Here is a 17,114-nt window from a genome sequence, read left to right on the forward strand (position 1 = left end):
TTCACAAGGCAGAAGGCATTTACAGTTGGTAACTCTGAGGCAGCCCATAAAATGTTTTTCTGTATTTGAATGTGGGATTCAAATATACTTTCAGACTTGGAAATCTGAAAATGGTCTTTAAAAACACAAGTGCACACACTACTCAGTATTTCCTCTTCATCATTGTCCAGGTTGTCCCTAGTTAGCATTCACTCAAGTTTACTAATGCAATACATGGATCCTAAGTTCGTATTTGAAAAGAACAAAAACATATAACCCAATAGCAAAAGTTAGTTTAGCAACTACATACAAGAGAAATACTCATCTGGAACATTATTAGGTCTTAGGCGAGCTGCAGGACCAGGTACAACTATGAAATCTTGAACATTGTCCAGATAGCTGTTCAGATATGCTGTTTTTCTGCAGGTCCCTAATTCCATCCCTGTAAAAGGAAATACATTTTCTTTTAAAGTGGGAATATAAGTGTAGAGTCACCTTGCTAAGGAGACATGTAAGTTTAGTAGTAGAAGTGAGAAATGCAATTTCTCTGGTCTTTTTAACAGCAATCCCAAAGCATCTGACCCAAGAAGACCAAAATACTCATGTATAGAAGATAAAAAACCAATCACAGATAAATACTATCAGCCAATGCCTCATCTGAAAAAGACTCTCCAATTTAATAAATAGACAAAATTTCTTCTTTAAAGGGAAAAGGACTCTTAAGAGCCTAAGAACAGTAGTAATGGTCAGACCAAGTATTAATTCAGCCCAGTCTCCTACCTAATAATGTTCAGTACATATCTAAAGAAATAACCAATAAGCACAGAATTATTGACTGGTCTTTCTCCCAGCGCTCTTTATCAGTTTTCAGATGCCAAAGGGGCTTCAAATTGTTTATTGCTTTTAAACTCCTACTTTAAATAATTCCTGTCAGGTTTACCCTCCATTAATGTCATAATTTTTGTAAGCCTGGACAGATATTTGGCTTGCATCATTCCCTGTGGCAATGAGTTTTGCAAGTCAATTTTGTGCTGCATGAAAGTCTGTTTATAGTTCATTTGTCAAGAAAATAAGTAGAAAAACCTACTTAAATACATAACTTATAGAAATAATTCCAGATATAAAGAAAAGCTAGAAAAACAAATCCAAATTTCATATTCACAGCTCTCTAATAACATATAAGGGAACTGATAATGGAAAGGAAGCTATGGCTTGTATTTTTAGTACCTCAGCAGATTGTAAAATGTTGCTGTGGCGTGTAGTTAAAAGACAGAAGAAAAATAAATATATTTTTCTACAGTTCACATTTTTTATTCTACTTCTTTTATCATCTGGTAATGGTCACAAAAGGAATTAGAAATAAAATATGAAAATTACTTAATTCCTCTCTTGTTCTCCACTTCTTTACCCCTCATAAAATAGTCTGACTCTCACAGTGATTATCTTTCATATCATCTTGATAATATTTTTTATAGGTATTACTTGCTTTGTTAACCTTGCCAGAAACATACAAGTATAAATTGAGACTATTACTTTATAAAGATAGTTCTTCAAAGTTCTGATATATTTTATAAAATCAAATTTACCGTGATCTGATATAAAAATAATGTTCAGGCATTTATGCAAGTTCATTTGCTTTAGACCATCCATCAGCATCCCTACTATTTTGTCCACTCTCTGTAATGCCATAATGACCTGCAGGACAAAAACAGGAATGTAAAGTAAGTATTTAAAAAACTGTTAAATATGTCTAAATAAAAATGAGAGCCTGCAGACTGCATATCACCTGCACTGTTTCGAGTTCCCTCCACTTACAGAAGATTGGCTATATCTACATTATACAGCACTTAGCCCAATTTTTTTTTCTGCATAATGCACCATGGCACAGCTACACATTTTTATCTGTTATTTCAGTTGCAGATGCTTTTAAAAAAGAAAAAAAACCCCAAACAAAAGCAGAAACAAAAAAACACCTTACAGATTATAACCCGTGATGGTGGTTTTAAAGTATGAAATTGAGGATGCTTGTTGCATTGTGCTTGGGCACAACCAAGGACAGCTGGGAATGACAAAGGATGCAGATACTGATGTGCTGGATAGAACAGAGGAAGCCAAGCCTGTAATACCCTTCCTCAAAATGCCCGTTGGGAATTGGAGCAAACAGTCCTTGAAATTGTACTCTGAGACTAATATCCAGTCAAACCACTTTAAAGAAACTGAAAAAGCCAAACAATGAACTAGAGTCCAGCACTGCTTGTGATCAGGGGTCTGGGGCCCTAGCTCACTTGCAGAGATACAGCACTGGAGCTACTTTTGAATACTTGCTAGGTTGAAAAAAGTATTTTCCAATGAAGTACTTCTGTCACCTCACTGAACTACTAGTACAAGCTGTCTTGCTTTGTATCAACAAAGAAGAGATGCTCCTGCAGAGACTATATGCAAATCTGCAGGGTCTTTCTCTCCAGAGCATTCCTGACATACAGAAATTTAGACTCACTCATTGAAGAGAAAAATAACCCATTTAATCAAGTTCCCTATACTGTAGTTCCAATTATGTCTGCTACTTCCTTACATGAATAGCAGCTACTCACAGCTCAAGAGGAATGGGCAAGAGCTTTTCTACTTTTGTCACCACCGAAGCTAAAGACCTACTTATGATGCCTAAACTACCTGACTCTTCAAGATGGGAGAATTTTACAAAGATCCTGAATTTCCAAGAACTTTTTGCTTTGAATTTTTCACTTTGGTAAAAATGCAAAGCTATTCAGTATTTTTTAAGACAGTAGCAGTCCCAAAGACTTCTTATTTTTATAATAAATCACAGACTGTGATGAGGCAAATGTTCATCTTATCTGTCTCTTTCTGAGAAGGCCTAAATTATAAAAGAGAAATAAAGCCAAAATCCACCTAACCTTAGCACAGAGACTGGGGGGAAAAGAATTACAATTGTAGCATGAATACTTAACCACCACAACTTGGACATTGTTATGCAAACCTCTGTTGTTGCTAAATTAAAATTATACAGATTTTCTGTTCCCATTCCCCTCCCCTGCCAAAAATCAACATGAACCATTAGTAAGTAGGAGCAGATAAAAAAACATACAAGACATATCCAAACATGTTGGTAATTTAAAAGTTATTGAAATAAATAAAATAAAAATTAGGCTCACTAAATAGGCCATTATATGCTTTATATCAATGTTAATCATAGATGGACTGTCCATTCACAATTTTTTTTCCTAAAAAGCATACTTCACATGATCTCAATTAACCTAACATAAATTATGGAACTTATAGAGTCAGAGCAAAGCATCAAACTTAAAAAAAAAAAAATTAAGAAACTACAAAACTACTTACTCCGCTGCTTACTGGTCCAAACTTATGGCCCGAGGAATCTGGTTCTTCTAAATACAGAGTGTAAAAGTGTGGTCTATATCAAACAGTACCAAAAATGTAATATTTTACATACATGTTGAGACAGTATGAAGAGATTATATTTCAACAATGGAGATCACATATTGGAAACAATGCTGTCATTCAGAGGAAAAATACATTAAACTGAGAGATGCAACTTAATTTTAAAAGTTTTCAGTCATAGAAACAGGTTTGCACTAAATAACATTTCAACATTGTTAGAATAAAGCATAAGATATTGTTTAAAACATAAAGTGTACTTACAAAGTAATTCATTGCAATACCACTCAAACAGGAACTCACACTGACAAATGTGTACCTACCTTTCATCTTCAGGCAGCTGCAGCCAGCGAAGGACAGTCACCACTCTTTCTTCAAAGGGGATTGAGCTGCATCAAAATAATGCAATATCAACTAACCATGTGTTTCTAAAGAGCTAAATCCTTTAGCCATACATTACCAAAAAATCACTGTACTTTAGCGAAAAAAAAAATCAATAAAGGCTTTTTAGCAGGATACAAATTTGCCTGTGCTAATTGCCTGACTCTACAGGAGTTTATGGCCTGATCCAAATCTCCCTTGAATATTGTTCCCAATATGATTAGAATAATGCTCCCAGTAGTGCTTATGCTTATTATACAAAGCAAATAATTGGCCTTAAGGTGCAAAGTTACTTGCAAGCTTTTATTCCTGTATTACGTTTTGAAAAAGTCCTGGTTTAGGAGTGGGGTTGGGTATTTTAAATTTAAATAGGTTGAATAAAAGTTTCTCATACTATCTTACAAAGTAGATCTCTGCCATCAATTACAGAAGTAGACCAACAATAAGCATGTTGACCTTTAACAACACCAGGCACCCACAAAGTAAGTATTCAGTGTTTAACACAAGTTAAAGTAACAGTGCATCATCAGTTCCTAGGGAAGAAAATATAGGTAGCAAATCTAGAATTGAAAATTCCATCCTGTATGAAGGGTGTAAGAAGAGAAAATGATCCTAAGATAGAAATGAGAAGCTTGATTTCTTGGGCAAGATTTGAGATTATTTCATTAAGCAGAAAATGTTTAATTGCAGTGAAGAGCAATCACTGACTAAAATATGAGTGCCTTAATATTTTCAAAATCTGCAATGAAAATAATTTTAAATTGGAACGGCTTACCACAGTCAACAGTAAAACTTTAGTTTCCATGGACAACATCACATCAAGGCCTGATCCATTCACTCATGAGATGTTTGGATTGAAATATTCTACCCCAGCCACAAAAGGTTTATATAAATAGAAAGAGTAAAGCACTAGAGCTTCAAAGCTCGTTATGCTTAAAGCTGATTTTTACACATCTTACCATTAGAACATTTTTTGAGGAATGAAAACATAATTAAACAAAGGCTCTACATTATACTGAAACAAAGTTAATTGGATCCTAGCCTTTTTTCCCCATTGTACAAAATTATTTAGAAAAGTAGGGAAAAAATATGCTTTCTCTGGCATCTATCCCACTGCAATTGTTAAAGTCAAATATTCCTGAGGCACAGGCATTTACATACCCATTATATATTTCATACAGGTTTGGAAAGGTTCCATTCACTGCTACATCAGACCCAGGCCAGAAGAAGGTCCCTGCTTTCAGCCCTTGGTACATGGCCGTGAGCCAAATCTGCCAGAGAACATTTGCCATCATTAGCGCCCATCACCAAATCAGCTGAGAGCCTGCCAAGCCCACGGCCCCCTCACCAACTCCACACCCTTCAGCGAGATCAGAAACCAATCGTTTCATGGAGCACTCCCGTCCATCTTGCCTGTCATCGCTATCTGCAGCCCAGCAACACCTTGTAGGCTGATTCCTTGTGGCAAACACCCACATCACTGCTGCTGCAATGCCATGGAGAGCCAGGACAGAGGCAGGAACCATTAGCAAAAATGCAATGGTAGAACCATGGCTGAATACCAGGAAGGGGAAATGTCTCAAAAGGGGTGGCAATATTCCAAGGACCTATGTCCCACACACTCTTAACATATGGAAACAGCATTTTGGACAGTTCTTTTCTGCTGCTCACATGGTTTACAGATTTATGCCTTCTGCATGTTTCCTGCCTAACTCATACTTCACTCGATTCTCAGTGGCCTGCAAGTTCTACACCTGTGTATTCTTTCCTCAAGGAAAAAAAAAAAAAAGACAAGTAAACAAAACAAAACAAACAACCAAAAAAACCCCGTCTTCCCCACATCCTAAATACTTATATCTAGTCCCTTGCTATTCTTCAGGCTAGAGCTCACTCAGATTTTTCCATGCCACTTCATTTTCAAGCCAATCTCATCAGTTTTGCCATACGTATATGATTGAGCTGATACAATTTCTTTTAAAACCACATCTTTGGACTTACAAGTAATTTAAGCAGAGCATAAACCTTTATTAGTGCTTCTTATTACTCAAACTTGCAGAAGTTAACTGCAAGCCCATTCATGTTAAAAACAAGTGAAAATCTGGTAGCTATATTAGCTATTTTAGGTCAGCATTGTCCTTAGGGAGAATTCCATTTAAGTTCAACAAAAGCTGTTACATTTTGTTTCATTTGTTATTTTGCAGCTCTAGTACGGCAAGTCCTAGTGGTGCTGAATAACGCTTCTTGGCTGACTTAGAATGACCCTCTGTACCCTTTCAACATCACTATGCATCCAAGCCATATTAAGTAACATAACAGGGTGTTGTACATTCTCAGAAGGGCATTAATACTTACAGGCTGGCCTTGGTACCACTGTGGATTAAACTTCTCCTTGCTTTTAAGGGTGAAGGATGCATTTCTTTTAGGGTCATACATCTTGTTATCAATTATACCATGAGATTCAGGATACAGCCCCTGCAATTGAGAGTATGCCTTGTTGCAATGCTCTAAAGAAAAAGAACCTTCCAGCTACTCAAACATGTCCTTTAGACAAATATATCCATTGAACAGTCACTCTGCTGGTGACTTCTACTCCACTAGTAGCTCAGGAACCAAATTCAGCAGTAGCATCTCTCGCTGCTTCCAAGCCCTACCTTCCAAGCCTTATTTGCTTGTCAGTGAGATTAAAAAAAAAAACTAGGCACTGTCCTTTGGGATCAAACTGAAAGACACTGTTAGAGTTCACATATTTGTTGTCTCTTTAGTACCAAAGATAAAGCAATTAACTATGCTAGACCTCCTTCACATGAGCAAAAGCTCTAGCTCTAGAAAACCACTACATGAGTAGTCAAAGAACCGCAGGCACCAGGTGTTGGGTAGTTTTAGTAGACTTTGTGCTCTGTCTTTAATCAGACTAGCTCCTATTTACATTTATAAGGGATAAGACACCACCACCTTGCTACTTTTCACAAGAATGAGGAGTTGAGATAAAGCTCTGTACTGTACACCTCACATAGCTGCTGGGCATTATTAATGACTCAGTTTCAGATTCAGTCATGGAGATTTGTGAGGATTACACAATTAAGCACCTCATTCCTGAACTTGTGCTCTCATCAAAGGTCTTGACAAACTGGGAAGATAAGAAAGTGCAGATCCTAGTATTTTATTGAATTTTAGTCATGGCATGATGAAACTAAAAAGGAAGTCCTGGATTCCAACTCTGCATTTGTATTGAAAACCTCCATTTTTCTTTTTCCTCCAATATGCAAGAGGTGTCAAATTTACAAGATCGGCTTTGTGACATTTCTGTGCAGGCTTAGGTACAGTCCATCACAGAGACAATATCAGCATGATGCTCAAATCTTTCCTCTCATTTCATACCCTCCTTTGCATCATGCCAGGCCACCTTAATGAAGTGGAATAAGGTAGGCAACTTAAAGCAGTCAGGCTGCTCCCACTCCAAGAGATGAAACTGCAATTTAGTCAAAATACACAAATGAGGAGTTTTGTAAAAAGTGATGTGTTGTTTTGTAAAGTGATGTGAACTTTTGGCTATATGGGATTTTTCACATCTACTCTTGGAAGGACTTGATTTATTTACATTAGATCTGGCCACTTAGCTGTACTGTTATATAATAGCTGTTAACCTAAATTACATAAATATAATACATAATTTTTCCTATTCTGAAGGGAAATCAAATTATTTTAATAATGCATCAAAATATACTATACCCTTGGAGAAAACTTGATAATTAACAGTAGTGGACACATATAACATACAAGAATTCTTACTGTGACAATGGAGTAATGGTTGGGAAAGGTTTTTGAAGGATACACTGGTCTCATACTGGAAGTGTATGTTCCACATTTCTCTAGAGGAAGTAACAAAGAAAGTCAGCAAAATTACTGAAATAAAAATCTTGCAAGCTTCTCTCATGACAATGTATAGCTATTAAAAAGGAAAAAAAAAAAACCCAGAATATATTTCCAGAAGGTTTTAATTCTTCAAAAATGTTGATGTAATACTTAAGTTTTCTTCCCATATTCATTTACAAGCTGACTAAAAGCCTATTAACACAAAATATGCCTACTGGCTGGCTGACTGAAATGGTCACATGAGCAAAACCTACAGCCTTTGTGAAAAGCATGTACAGATAAGAATGAAAAATGAAAGACATCACACCCTCCAAAGTTGCCCTGGTATGCAGTAAAAGCAGTCTGCAGCAGAGACCAGCCAGACACTTAAGCCTGGGTGCTCCCAGAGGCGAGGTGAAGTGGCCACGGGCACAGTGGTGCCTGGCTCTCTAAGCCATCTGTCAAATCATTGCTTATTATGCAGTCTTCCTTTCTTGTTTGTGGGACTTTTAAATTATAAAAAATAAGCTCTTATTCTAGGATGAATGTCAAAGATTTCTTTATCTCAATATACAAATCATATGGCTTTATGGAGATTAGTGTACAGTATTTTCTAGGATGAAGAGGCATTAGCAAGGGCAAAACAACTGGACAAACCTTATTTAAGGGGTCTAAATTTCCATCAGCAAATGTGTGGGTCCCAGTTTTCAGAATGAAAAAAAAATGTTTTCATGACAACTTAAAAAATACCAAAACTGCTCCAACAGATGCTAAAGGACCAAAACTAATGACCCTATAAGAAGAACATCACTGCGTCATCTTCACTGTTAGTCTGAGTAATTATATATAATATAAAGAGAATATAAATTAATGGCTTCATAACATAGGAGGTGTTTCATCAAGGTACTTTGAACTCATTGAATTGGGGCTTCAATTAGATTTCAGTTGAAATAATCAATTTGAGCTAATCAAGATAAAAGAAGCCAGGTGAGAAAAATAAATCCTTTCAAGTCACACAGGCATCCCCTCTCACACTTGTGTTCTGTAAGTAACTAATAATCACTTGTATCTTCTCTTATTACTGGAAAACATCTAGCACATTTCAACTACTTCCAAATCTGTTGTTGAGACTGTTTTCCAAAATCTTAGTTTTTTGGTGTGGGTGGCTGGGGAGGTTGTTTTCTTTTTTTTTTTTTTTTTTTTTGTTTTTTTTTGGTTTTTTTTTTGTTGTTGTTTTTTTTTGTTTGTTTGTTTTGGTTTTTTTTTTTGGTTTTTTTTTTTTTTTTGTTTCCTTTTAAAAGTAATAGAAAAACACACTTTAAAAGTTTTGCCAAAAATCCTAGGCAGTTTTTGCTAGGACTTCCCATCAGAGTTATGATTATTCTTTTTGGCTCATTGGCTTAGCTAAAGATGTTTAAAGACAAAAGGATCATTTATCTAAAACTTAAAATATCACAGCATAATTGTATATGAAAATGTCTTTTCTGAACACCACATGTGCACAGCAAGACTATGCCTGGCTTCACTAAAATCCCTCAGCTCCATGCTGAATTGTCCACCTTCCAAATAGCAGGGAGAGCAAATGTATAACAAAACATGGTAAAAGTGAAATTATTATAGTCTTACAGACATCTTTTCTGACAGATTTCTCCAAGGAGACACCAGAATATCAGGACCAAATAATGGCAATATTTTTATCTATTGGAATTCTGCACTTGTCATAACATGCTTTAAATCCAGACATTTAGCACGGTCCTAATTTAACACAGAACCAGGCAATCCCGTAAGTTTCTGAATGTGAGTAGCTGTTCACTGCTTTGTAAATGCTGTCATTCTTAAACTCTTTTGAAAATTGAATAGTCCTATAAATGGACAGCTATGAACTCTGAAATTATTTAATACAATTTTTCAGCAATAGTCAAGCAATTTACTCACTATTGTTACCTGTCTACACAGAGGAATAGATTTCATTACCCTTTTCTGAATAGTGAGGTCCTGCAGAAGTATTACTCACCCATATAAAAGTTTATTTTTAGAATATGACTGCTTCCACCATTTTTGGACACATGGAACATAAAGCACATAAGAGATTTGAAGCCACAGGCCCTCAGAGTGGATATACACCTCAGTGACACCAAGTTTCATTAATGAGAATATTTTTCTCTTACTAAAGAAAATTTGGTTTATTTGAGCAGTTCACCAATTTGTTACTACAAGGGAAAAGAGAAGAAAACTGAAGATCCTGTAGCACATTGTATAGCAAAGCCCTTCTACCATATTACCAAAAAATTATCCAGAGTACTCTAGAACCATAAGTATAATGCATAATTAATACTTGCTCCCAGACGGGGGCATTATTTTGCTGGATATAAAACATGTATTATTAGGCATTCTGGTATTAGAATCCTTTAAATATATACATTTTGACCATCAAAAACCTCGTAGCTGTGGAGAAGTGAAATGACTTTGATGAAGATACAAATATATTTTTATTTCTCAGTGGTCAGAATTAATCATGGCTTCAGTGCAAAGAGAAGTACAAGTTAATTAAAGAAGTCAATGAGAGAAGTCCCACTGTAGTCTATCCAGACCAAAGAATGAAGAAACACTTTACATGTGTAAGTGTCACAGACTGGAAGCCCTACAGATGCTTTGTGACACTTCTATCCTGTATATCAGGCAGAGCTAGAATAATTTGTACTAGCCAGCCTCTCCTAGAAATGTCCAGAAATCTCCAGTTTAATTTTTTATAATTGCATCTAATAAAAACTTTGCAAATGTCTCATTTTATTCTAGCATGGAACAAAACTAAAAAGAACCCAAAACCTCAAATACATCTGCGAATTGTTATCCTCTGGAACACTTCAAGTTGTAACAACCACTGTGTAAAAAAGCAAGTATTTTTACTGATTTATTTTTAGTCAAACTGAAACCAGGCACCCCAGGTAGTAATTTATGAATGTCAAGAAGATTGGCGTATTTTTCAGACAAGAAATACCATCAGTTCTCTACAGACCACAGCCAAAACAGAAACAGGAAAAGTAACTAAAATTATTTAGACACCACCAAATCAAGTAAGACATTAAAAAAGCTGGGGAATATTTCTTATTTCTTCTGGAAATCTTTGTTAAATTAAGGTTTTCTTGGATTCATTACATTTCTACCAGCCCTTCTATATCATCTCTTCTTAGTCTATTCCTTCTCTGTCTTCTTTCCCAAATATAATCAAATGCTTTTCATTTTCCACAGCCATTCCACCTAAATATAAGATGATACGCATTATAGAGTAAAAAAGGATCTACTTCCATTTTGAAGAAATAAAATAACCTCACAGCAAAAAAAAAAAAAAAATCCACCTCCTAAATATAACAGGGGCTATAACTCATAAGATTTCACTGAAAATCAAAAGGGCCCTTTCCTCAAGCCCTCTTTTTCTCTCTTTCTTGCCCTTCCACTTTCCAATACTAAAGTTCTTTGTGCATTGGTGTCCTTTAGGGCAACAACTTCCATATTCATGGCAGAAGAGTCAGGATTTTAAAGAGTGAGGAGAGCTGCATTTGTGGCTTTTTTTCAGGTAAGACATCATAATAGTTTTTAGACAAAGAAACTACTCACGTAATTTGCTAATAACAGGTAGAAGTCCACCCCAAGTCTGCAAATATTCTGCTCTGAAGCCATCCAATGAAAATAGTAACACTGGAGACTTGGTAAATCTGAACAAACAGAAATTGAATATTAAAAGCAGACTCTGAGAAACAGTTTCCTATCACTAATTTCAAGAAAGTTTCCCCAGACAGTGGGAATGTTCATTATGGGGCTATAAGCCAGGCCAAGGAAATCCTCCTCAGCAGAAGTTTTGCTGGCACAGTGGTGAGCTGTCCAGTCCCTCTGCTCAAGAGGCTGAGGTTTGCAGCAGGGCATGCACAGAAAAGCCATGACCAAGGCCTGATTTCAAACACACCTTTAAGATGAACAAGCCAAGATGCTCAGGTGATCCATCTGATAGGTTTGGTACTCCTTATCTTGAAATCAGTCCCACTGAAGCAACACTCAGCCCCTCCAAACCCGTTCTCCCACCCCAAGCTAAGAGCACGGAAAGAAAGAAGGCAATGCAAAGCCAAATTTTCCTTTATTTACTTTTCTTCTCAACAGCCTGTAACCTAATAAAAAAATGATTTTTTAATGTATATATACAGCGCAAAGACCTGTAAGCAAGTCTAATGCACAGGGTATGTTAAATCAGCAACTAAAACACATACTTTTTTTCTCATCTTCCAAAGATTGTCCAACCAAAAAGAATTTGCTTACCGCTCCAGAAGTCCTACCAATCTCCAAACTCAAAAATGTGGCCCTGCGACTGAAAACACTGTAACAGCATTTCTGGCAGGAACTTGACAGATAAATTCAGATACTGATTTCACTGGAACCAATAAAAACAAAATCTCCCCTTCCAGTCTCCACAGGACCTATGTTTTCCAGTCTTGACTTGTTCCCAGATTCAGTCCTGTTCAAACAATTTCTCCCCAACTGTAAGTACTTAAAACATTGCATCACAGACAGGAATAGTAACTTCTGTAATATCAGTAACTTCTTCCTTGAAGAAAACATACCCTGTGTTTGACCTATAGATATGAGGGCATGTGAGACTGAAAAAAAATCACTGCTGTGCAGCAATAACTATTGAAAATATGGAATTTCATAAAACAATTTAATATTTATAATATTATAATATTAAAATATTGGTTTATTGCCAGCTCATTTTCCCTTTTTATATTTACATTTTTTTAAACTTTGTTATACTTCAGTTTCCAAAAATAAAAGAGTGAGGATAGAAGACAAATATTATTTATAAAGTGTTGACAATTTCTTTACTGATGTATCCCACAAAAAAAAATCTGAAGAGTCAGTTACAAATGAAACATTTATGAGCTGTGTGTCAGTCAAACAAAAGAAACTATATTAAACTAAGAAACAGTCAGGCAATCAAAACATGTCGATCCTAAGAAAATTTTAATCAACAATTTGGACAACAGTTCAGCTAAAAGGATTTCATTAGTCAGAATTATTACATAGCCTACCCTATACCCCATAGAATAAAATCTTTAGATGCATTTCTAAGATGAATGTTTGTAGCCTGCTTTTTAATTTATATGTCAGAGGTGGGAACAGAAATTAATGATTTTCAGGTCAAAATTAAAGCCATATGGCAGAACAGAGTAAGGAAACTGAGCACTACCTTTGCCCATATTACAAGTAATTTTTTGCACCATAGATTCTGATCTCTACAAGTTTTACATGTCCCTTCTCAATAAATTGATTCACTTCAGTGCAGAGGTCTAAAAATCTTCACTGCAAAGTTCTGTGCAATAAAATGTGAACTTTGAGGCAAAGGCTGTTCAATACTACTTACCAACAAGTCTAATTAAAAAAAAAAAAAAACAAAAAAAAAGAAAAAAAAATAAACCAAAACCAGACCAGAAAACCCCACCAAACTTAAAACAAGCACTTAGAAAGGGACTTTATGCAACTGTTTCTGGTTTGGCATTTCCAAGTAAACCAACTGTTAAATACATGTTTCGGTTGTCTGCAAATCTAGCAACTGACCCCTTTGCACATGTAAAATTAAACTTGGCAAAATAGGCCATTGCCACAATGAGGGCAATTGCCCATTTCACTTCTTGTATACTCTACACATGCCAAAACTCATCTATTTTGTGAACTGCCCTAGTGTTCAGGGAAGCAAAGCATGACAGACCATGTTAAACTGCGCTCTCCAGACAAACTGACCCAAGCTCCATTCTTAGGTATATCAGCCACTTCCACGCATTTTTCCTGTCAGTAGCCGAGACTGCACTTGCTACTTAATGAATGGGCTGCCATGAGCAAGCAAGTCTGGGAGGCTCAAGTTTTGGTCCTGTTGTGATTTATGCTCTCTGTGTCCAAACAGTAAGACAAGCGTGTTTCACAGCTCTTGGATAAACAGGCATGCCACAGTCACATCCTGACTCCAAACTGAAGGAAATGCAATAGCAATTATCCCCTCCTATAAACTGGCTTCTATGGAAGCATTATGCAGGCAACACAGGCTTGCTGTGGTCTAGTAGGTTCACCACTCTATATGATCAAGAGGCCAGAACCAAGGAACACATTGCCAAGTTGACCTCCCTCACTGCAGGCAGGTTAGACCATAATTAAGAGAAAGAAAACAAAATAGGAAGGAAAAGAAAGCTCTCTTGAAAAGCCTAATATAATACACAGAAGACTTCTTATCCTACATACATTCATACTGCTTGTATACAGCCATAAAGCACAGGAAGAAAAACTTTCTTTTCCACTAAATGTACAGAAAGCCTCAACAGGAGGCATAAGAGCAATCTCCAGATATAAAGAGAGATCAGCAAAGAGGAAAGTAATCAGATGCTCTTACAGCTCAATGAAGACAGCACAAATAGTAATAGGCCTGAAGTACAGAAAAAGACATGAGGACAAAAAGACAGCAAAAAGTCATCAGCAAAGCCATCTATGTAAGTACTAGGATAAACTGCTTAAGTAGGTTTGAATTGTCTGAGTATCATTCCACTCCTAGAATAGTGGGAATGACAAGATCACTCCTGAGATCTTACAGCCTATTAACTTTATAATGCTATTAAACAATATAGAACCCAGTTTTGGAAAGACTTAGTTGTGTACTTAATTTTAAGTAGTTGATCAGTGAAATCAGTGAGCAGTTGATCCCACTGAAATCAGTGGGATTTCTCAGATTAAGCACCTCATCTTTTGTCTATTCTGCACCACAGGAACAGCTAAAACCCAGCTAAAACTAAAACAGAATAAAACCAGCAATCTGAACCCACATATGCTGTATTAATATGCACGGAATCAGAATGAATATCCTGAAGTCTCAAAATGAGCACTGCAACTAAATTCACCTGCACTAGCACACAGCATAGGTGTGCCTACCACACAGCATAGGAAGAAGTGGATTGTTTACAGAGTTGTTACTTTTGGGAGAGGCTTGTGTGCTAACAGTCCAAGATGAACCTTCAGTCAACACTGTTTGATTCAACTCTGACCACACATCACCCTTTCCTGGGCTGGGTTTTATTGCAACATTTTGGGGTTTACCAGGATTAAAACAATTTTAGAGGAGTAACTATGTATCCCTTTCATGAGCTGAACAGAAAAAAAAACAAACAAAAAACCCTAAAAACAAGTTAACCAACAGGAGCTGCCCTACGGCATATGCGTCATTAACTTTGAGCGTGGATGCGCACAAGTCTCTTCTTTGTTTACCAACCTCTTGGGGGCAACGCTTCCTAACCCTGCGTGAGAGAAATCATCATTCTAGACCCAGCTGCTATCAAGAAGTCCCAAACGGCTCCTGAATTCGGAATAAAATTCAACGACAAAACCTTCAAGAACCACCTGGCTATCACTTTCCTACATAGGGGATTACTGGGGACTTGGACTACAAGCTGGACAGAAGCTACAGTTTCTGTCCTGATTAAGGTTCTGACATGTCAGCAACTGTTAGTGCTCTGAATCAGAGTGAGGGGTACTCAATTGGTATGAAATATTTCAAATGGAAATATTTTATATTTTGTTTGACAGTATTATAACTCCAATGAATAAATATAGCATGATTTAAATATCTTAAGTCAAAAAAGTAATGACATAAAAACAAAATAAAATAGTTTTACTTAGAAATATCCGATTGGACTATAATTTCAAAATCAAAATAAAATAGGTCTGTATTTTTTGATACTTATCAGACAAGAATATAGTTATCGCATAACGTGTCCCATAACATGTCTAGCAAGTATTTACTACTGGAACATAAATCGATCTAGAATTTAAGTCACTCCTATTGATAGCTTAGATTTACAATCATCGTTTATAGTCAACTTTAACTATAAACTTAGTTAGAAGATCCCACAGCAAAAACAGTTCAAGTAATACAAGCTTTTTCTCCTGGCTGGGAGCTTTGCTGTACTATTCAAGCCTGAGTGCTGATGCCATAAACCACATGAGTCATTCCTCACACACTGTATACATAACTTGCAGGAGCAGGCCCAATGCGGAGCTGAGCCAGAGAATACAAGGATCCCATGGCACTTTACACCTTTTAAAGAAAGTAATTCAGACAGCTTGCAAATAGTGCTGTCCCACTCCTAGTGGAGCTGGAACACAGATCTGCCCACAGTTTGCAGTCCTGAGGCTGGAAAATGCAAGGTATTGGAAAGGTCTTTTAAAGAGACAAGGGAGGGAGACAAGAGTCTAAGATTGCGGAATGAGTCCCAAAATATTTGGAATGGTATTGTAGCACATGTAGGTCAATAATATGACTGTGTGCCCAGGGCATACACATCCATGAGAAACACCAGGGCTGAGGAATAGGCATATCTTGCAAGTCAAGCAAGTGCTGAGATAGAGCAACCTGATGCATTTGGTAAGCACCACCAAATGCTGGCTAAACAGGTGTTCATCTCTCTCTGGCAGCTGCTTTCACTGTGTGTGTAAAAGGCAAGCGGGTCCCAGGAAGGCACAGCAGGGAAAACAATCTCAAAAATGAAACACAAGCAAAGAGCAAAGCTATGCAAATATAAAATTTCCTCACCCTTTCGGACACTGAGGTTCAGTAATGTTCTCACACTCTTCTTCAACCCAGCTTGCCTCTCCTTAAAACAAATGAGTGCAATTCATTTTTTAAGACAGTACATTCTTACTGATAGATGCAAGGTTTTTTCACGTTACCAGATGCTTTTAAAGTCATATTATGTTCTTGCTCCTTTTATGGGTACATTTAAAATATATACATACAAATATGGGTATATATGAAAGAGGGTAGTAATTTTTTGATGATATTTACCTTTACAAACAGCTTGATAATTAACACAGCAATCGTTGTTTTCCACACAATCATCTGAACAGGAACAACGATATTCTAGTCGCCTCTTTTCTCCACACCTGAATTTATTGCAGGTCCATATGTGGGCTAAAAAACAGGTGACAGAGAAGGACAACAAAATGATTGATACTACTGTAGGTACAGAACTAATAAAGCAAGTGTTAAGTTCAGTCTCAAATCTCTACTCACTGAGAAATAGAGATAATGTGTTATAGATGTGTAATAGAGATAATGAGTTATCTCATACACGTATAGTATGGCAAATTTTGGCACTTCAGAAAATTGGAACACCCAGGACTAAATATCCACGAGCATAGTCATCTGAATACAATTATGCAGCATATGGGTATAAATACCACAGATCAGAAAGAATCCATTTTACAGATCTCCTGAAATATGGTAATTTATGTGGGTTTAATTTGGTATGCTCATACTATAAAAAAGTTCCCAAAAACTCCCCCAGAAAAAAAAAATAGTCTGAATTTGGAATGCCTAGAAAACACTGAGCAGCATTAATTTATTTATTTATTGCATTTGAAGTCACAGTGGATTTTATCAGTCATCATCAGGCACTCCAGCC

The 17,114-nt window shown here is 36.5% G+C and overlaps 1 protein-coding gene across 1 annotated transcript in view; it reads right to left on the reverse strand.

Moving 5' to 3' along the window:
• ENPP1 (ectonucleotide pyrophosphatase/phosphodiesterase 1) overlaps window positions 1-17,114 on the reverse strand; it is a 53,200-nt gene that overhangs the window by 16,558 nt on the left and 19,528 nt on the right. Inside the window, exons 4-13 of the mRNA XM_053972230.1 lie at window positions 16,496-16,621; window positions 16,244-16,304; window positions 11,242-11,339; window positions 7,564-7,643; window positions 6,127-6,246; window positions 4,936-5,045; window positions 3,717-3,782; window positions 3,337-3,409; window positions 1,566-1,674; window positions 290-421 (exon numbers count right to left, since the gene is read on the reverse strand). Of these exons, the coding sequence (XP_053828205.1) occupies window positions 290-421; window positions 1,566-1,674; window positions 3,337-3,409; window positions 3,717-3,782; window positions 4,936-5,045; window positions 6,127-6,246; window positions 7,564-7,643; window positions 11,242-11,339; window positions 16,244-16,304; window positions 16,496-16,621 (975 nt within the window). The remainder of the gene's footprint in view (window positions 1-289; window positions 422-1,565; window positions 1,675-3,336; window positions 3,410-3,716; window positions 3,783-4,935; window positions 5,046-6,126; window positions 6,247-7,563; window positions 7,644-11,241; window positions 11,340-16,243; window positions 16,305-16,495; window positions 16,622-17,114) is intronic.

Source organism: Vidua macroura, chromosome 3, assembly GCF_024509145.1.
Source record: "Vidua macroura isolate BioBank_ID:100142 chromosome 3, ASM2450914v1, whole genome shotgun sequence".
NCBI lineage: Eukaryota > Metazoa > Chordata > Aves > Passeriformes > Viduidae > Vidua > Vidua macroura.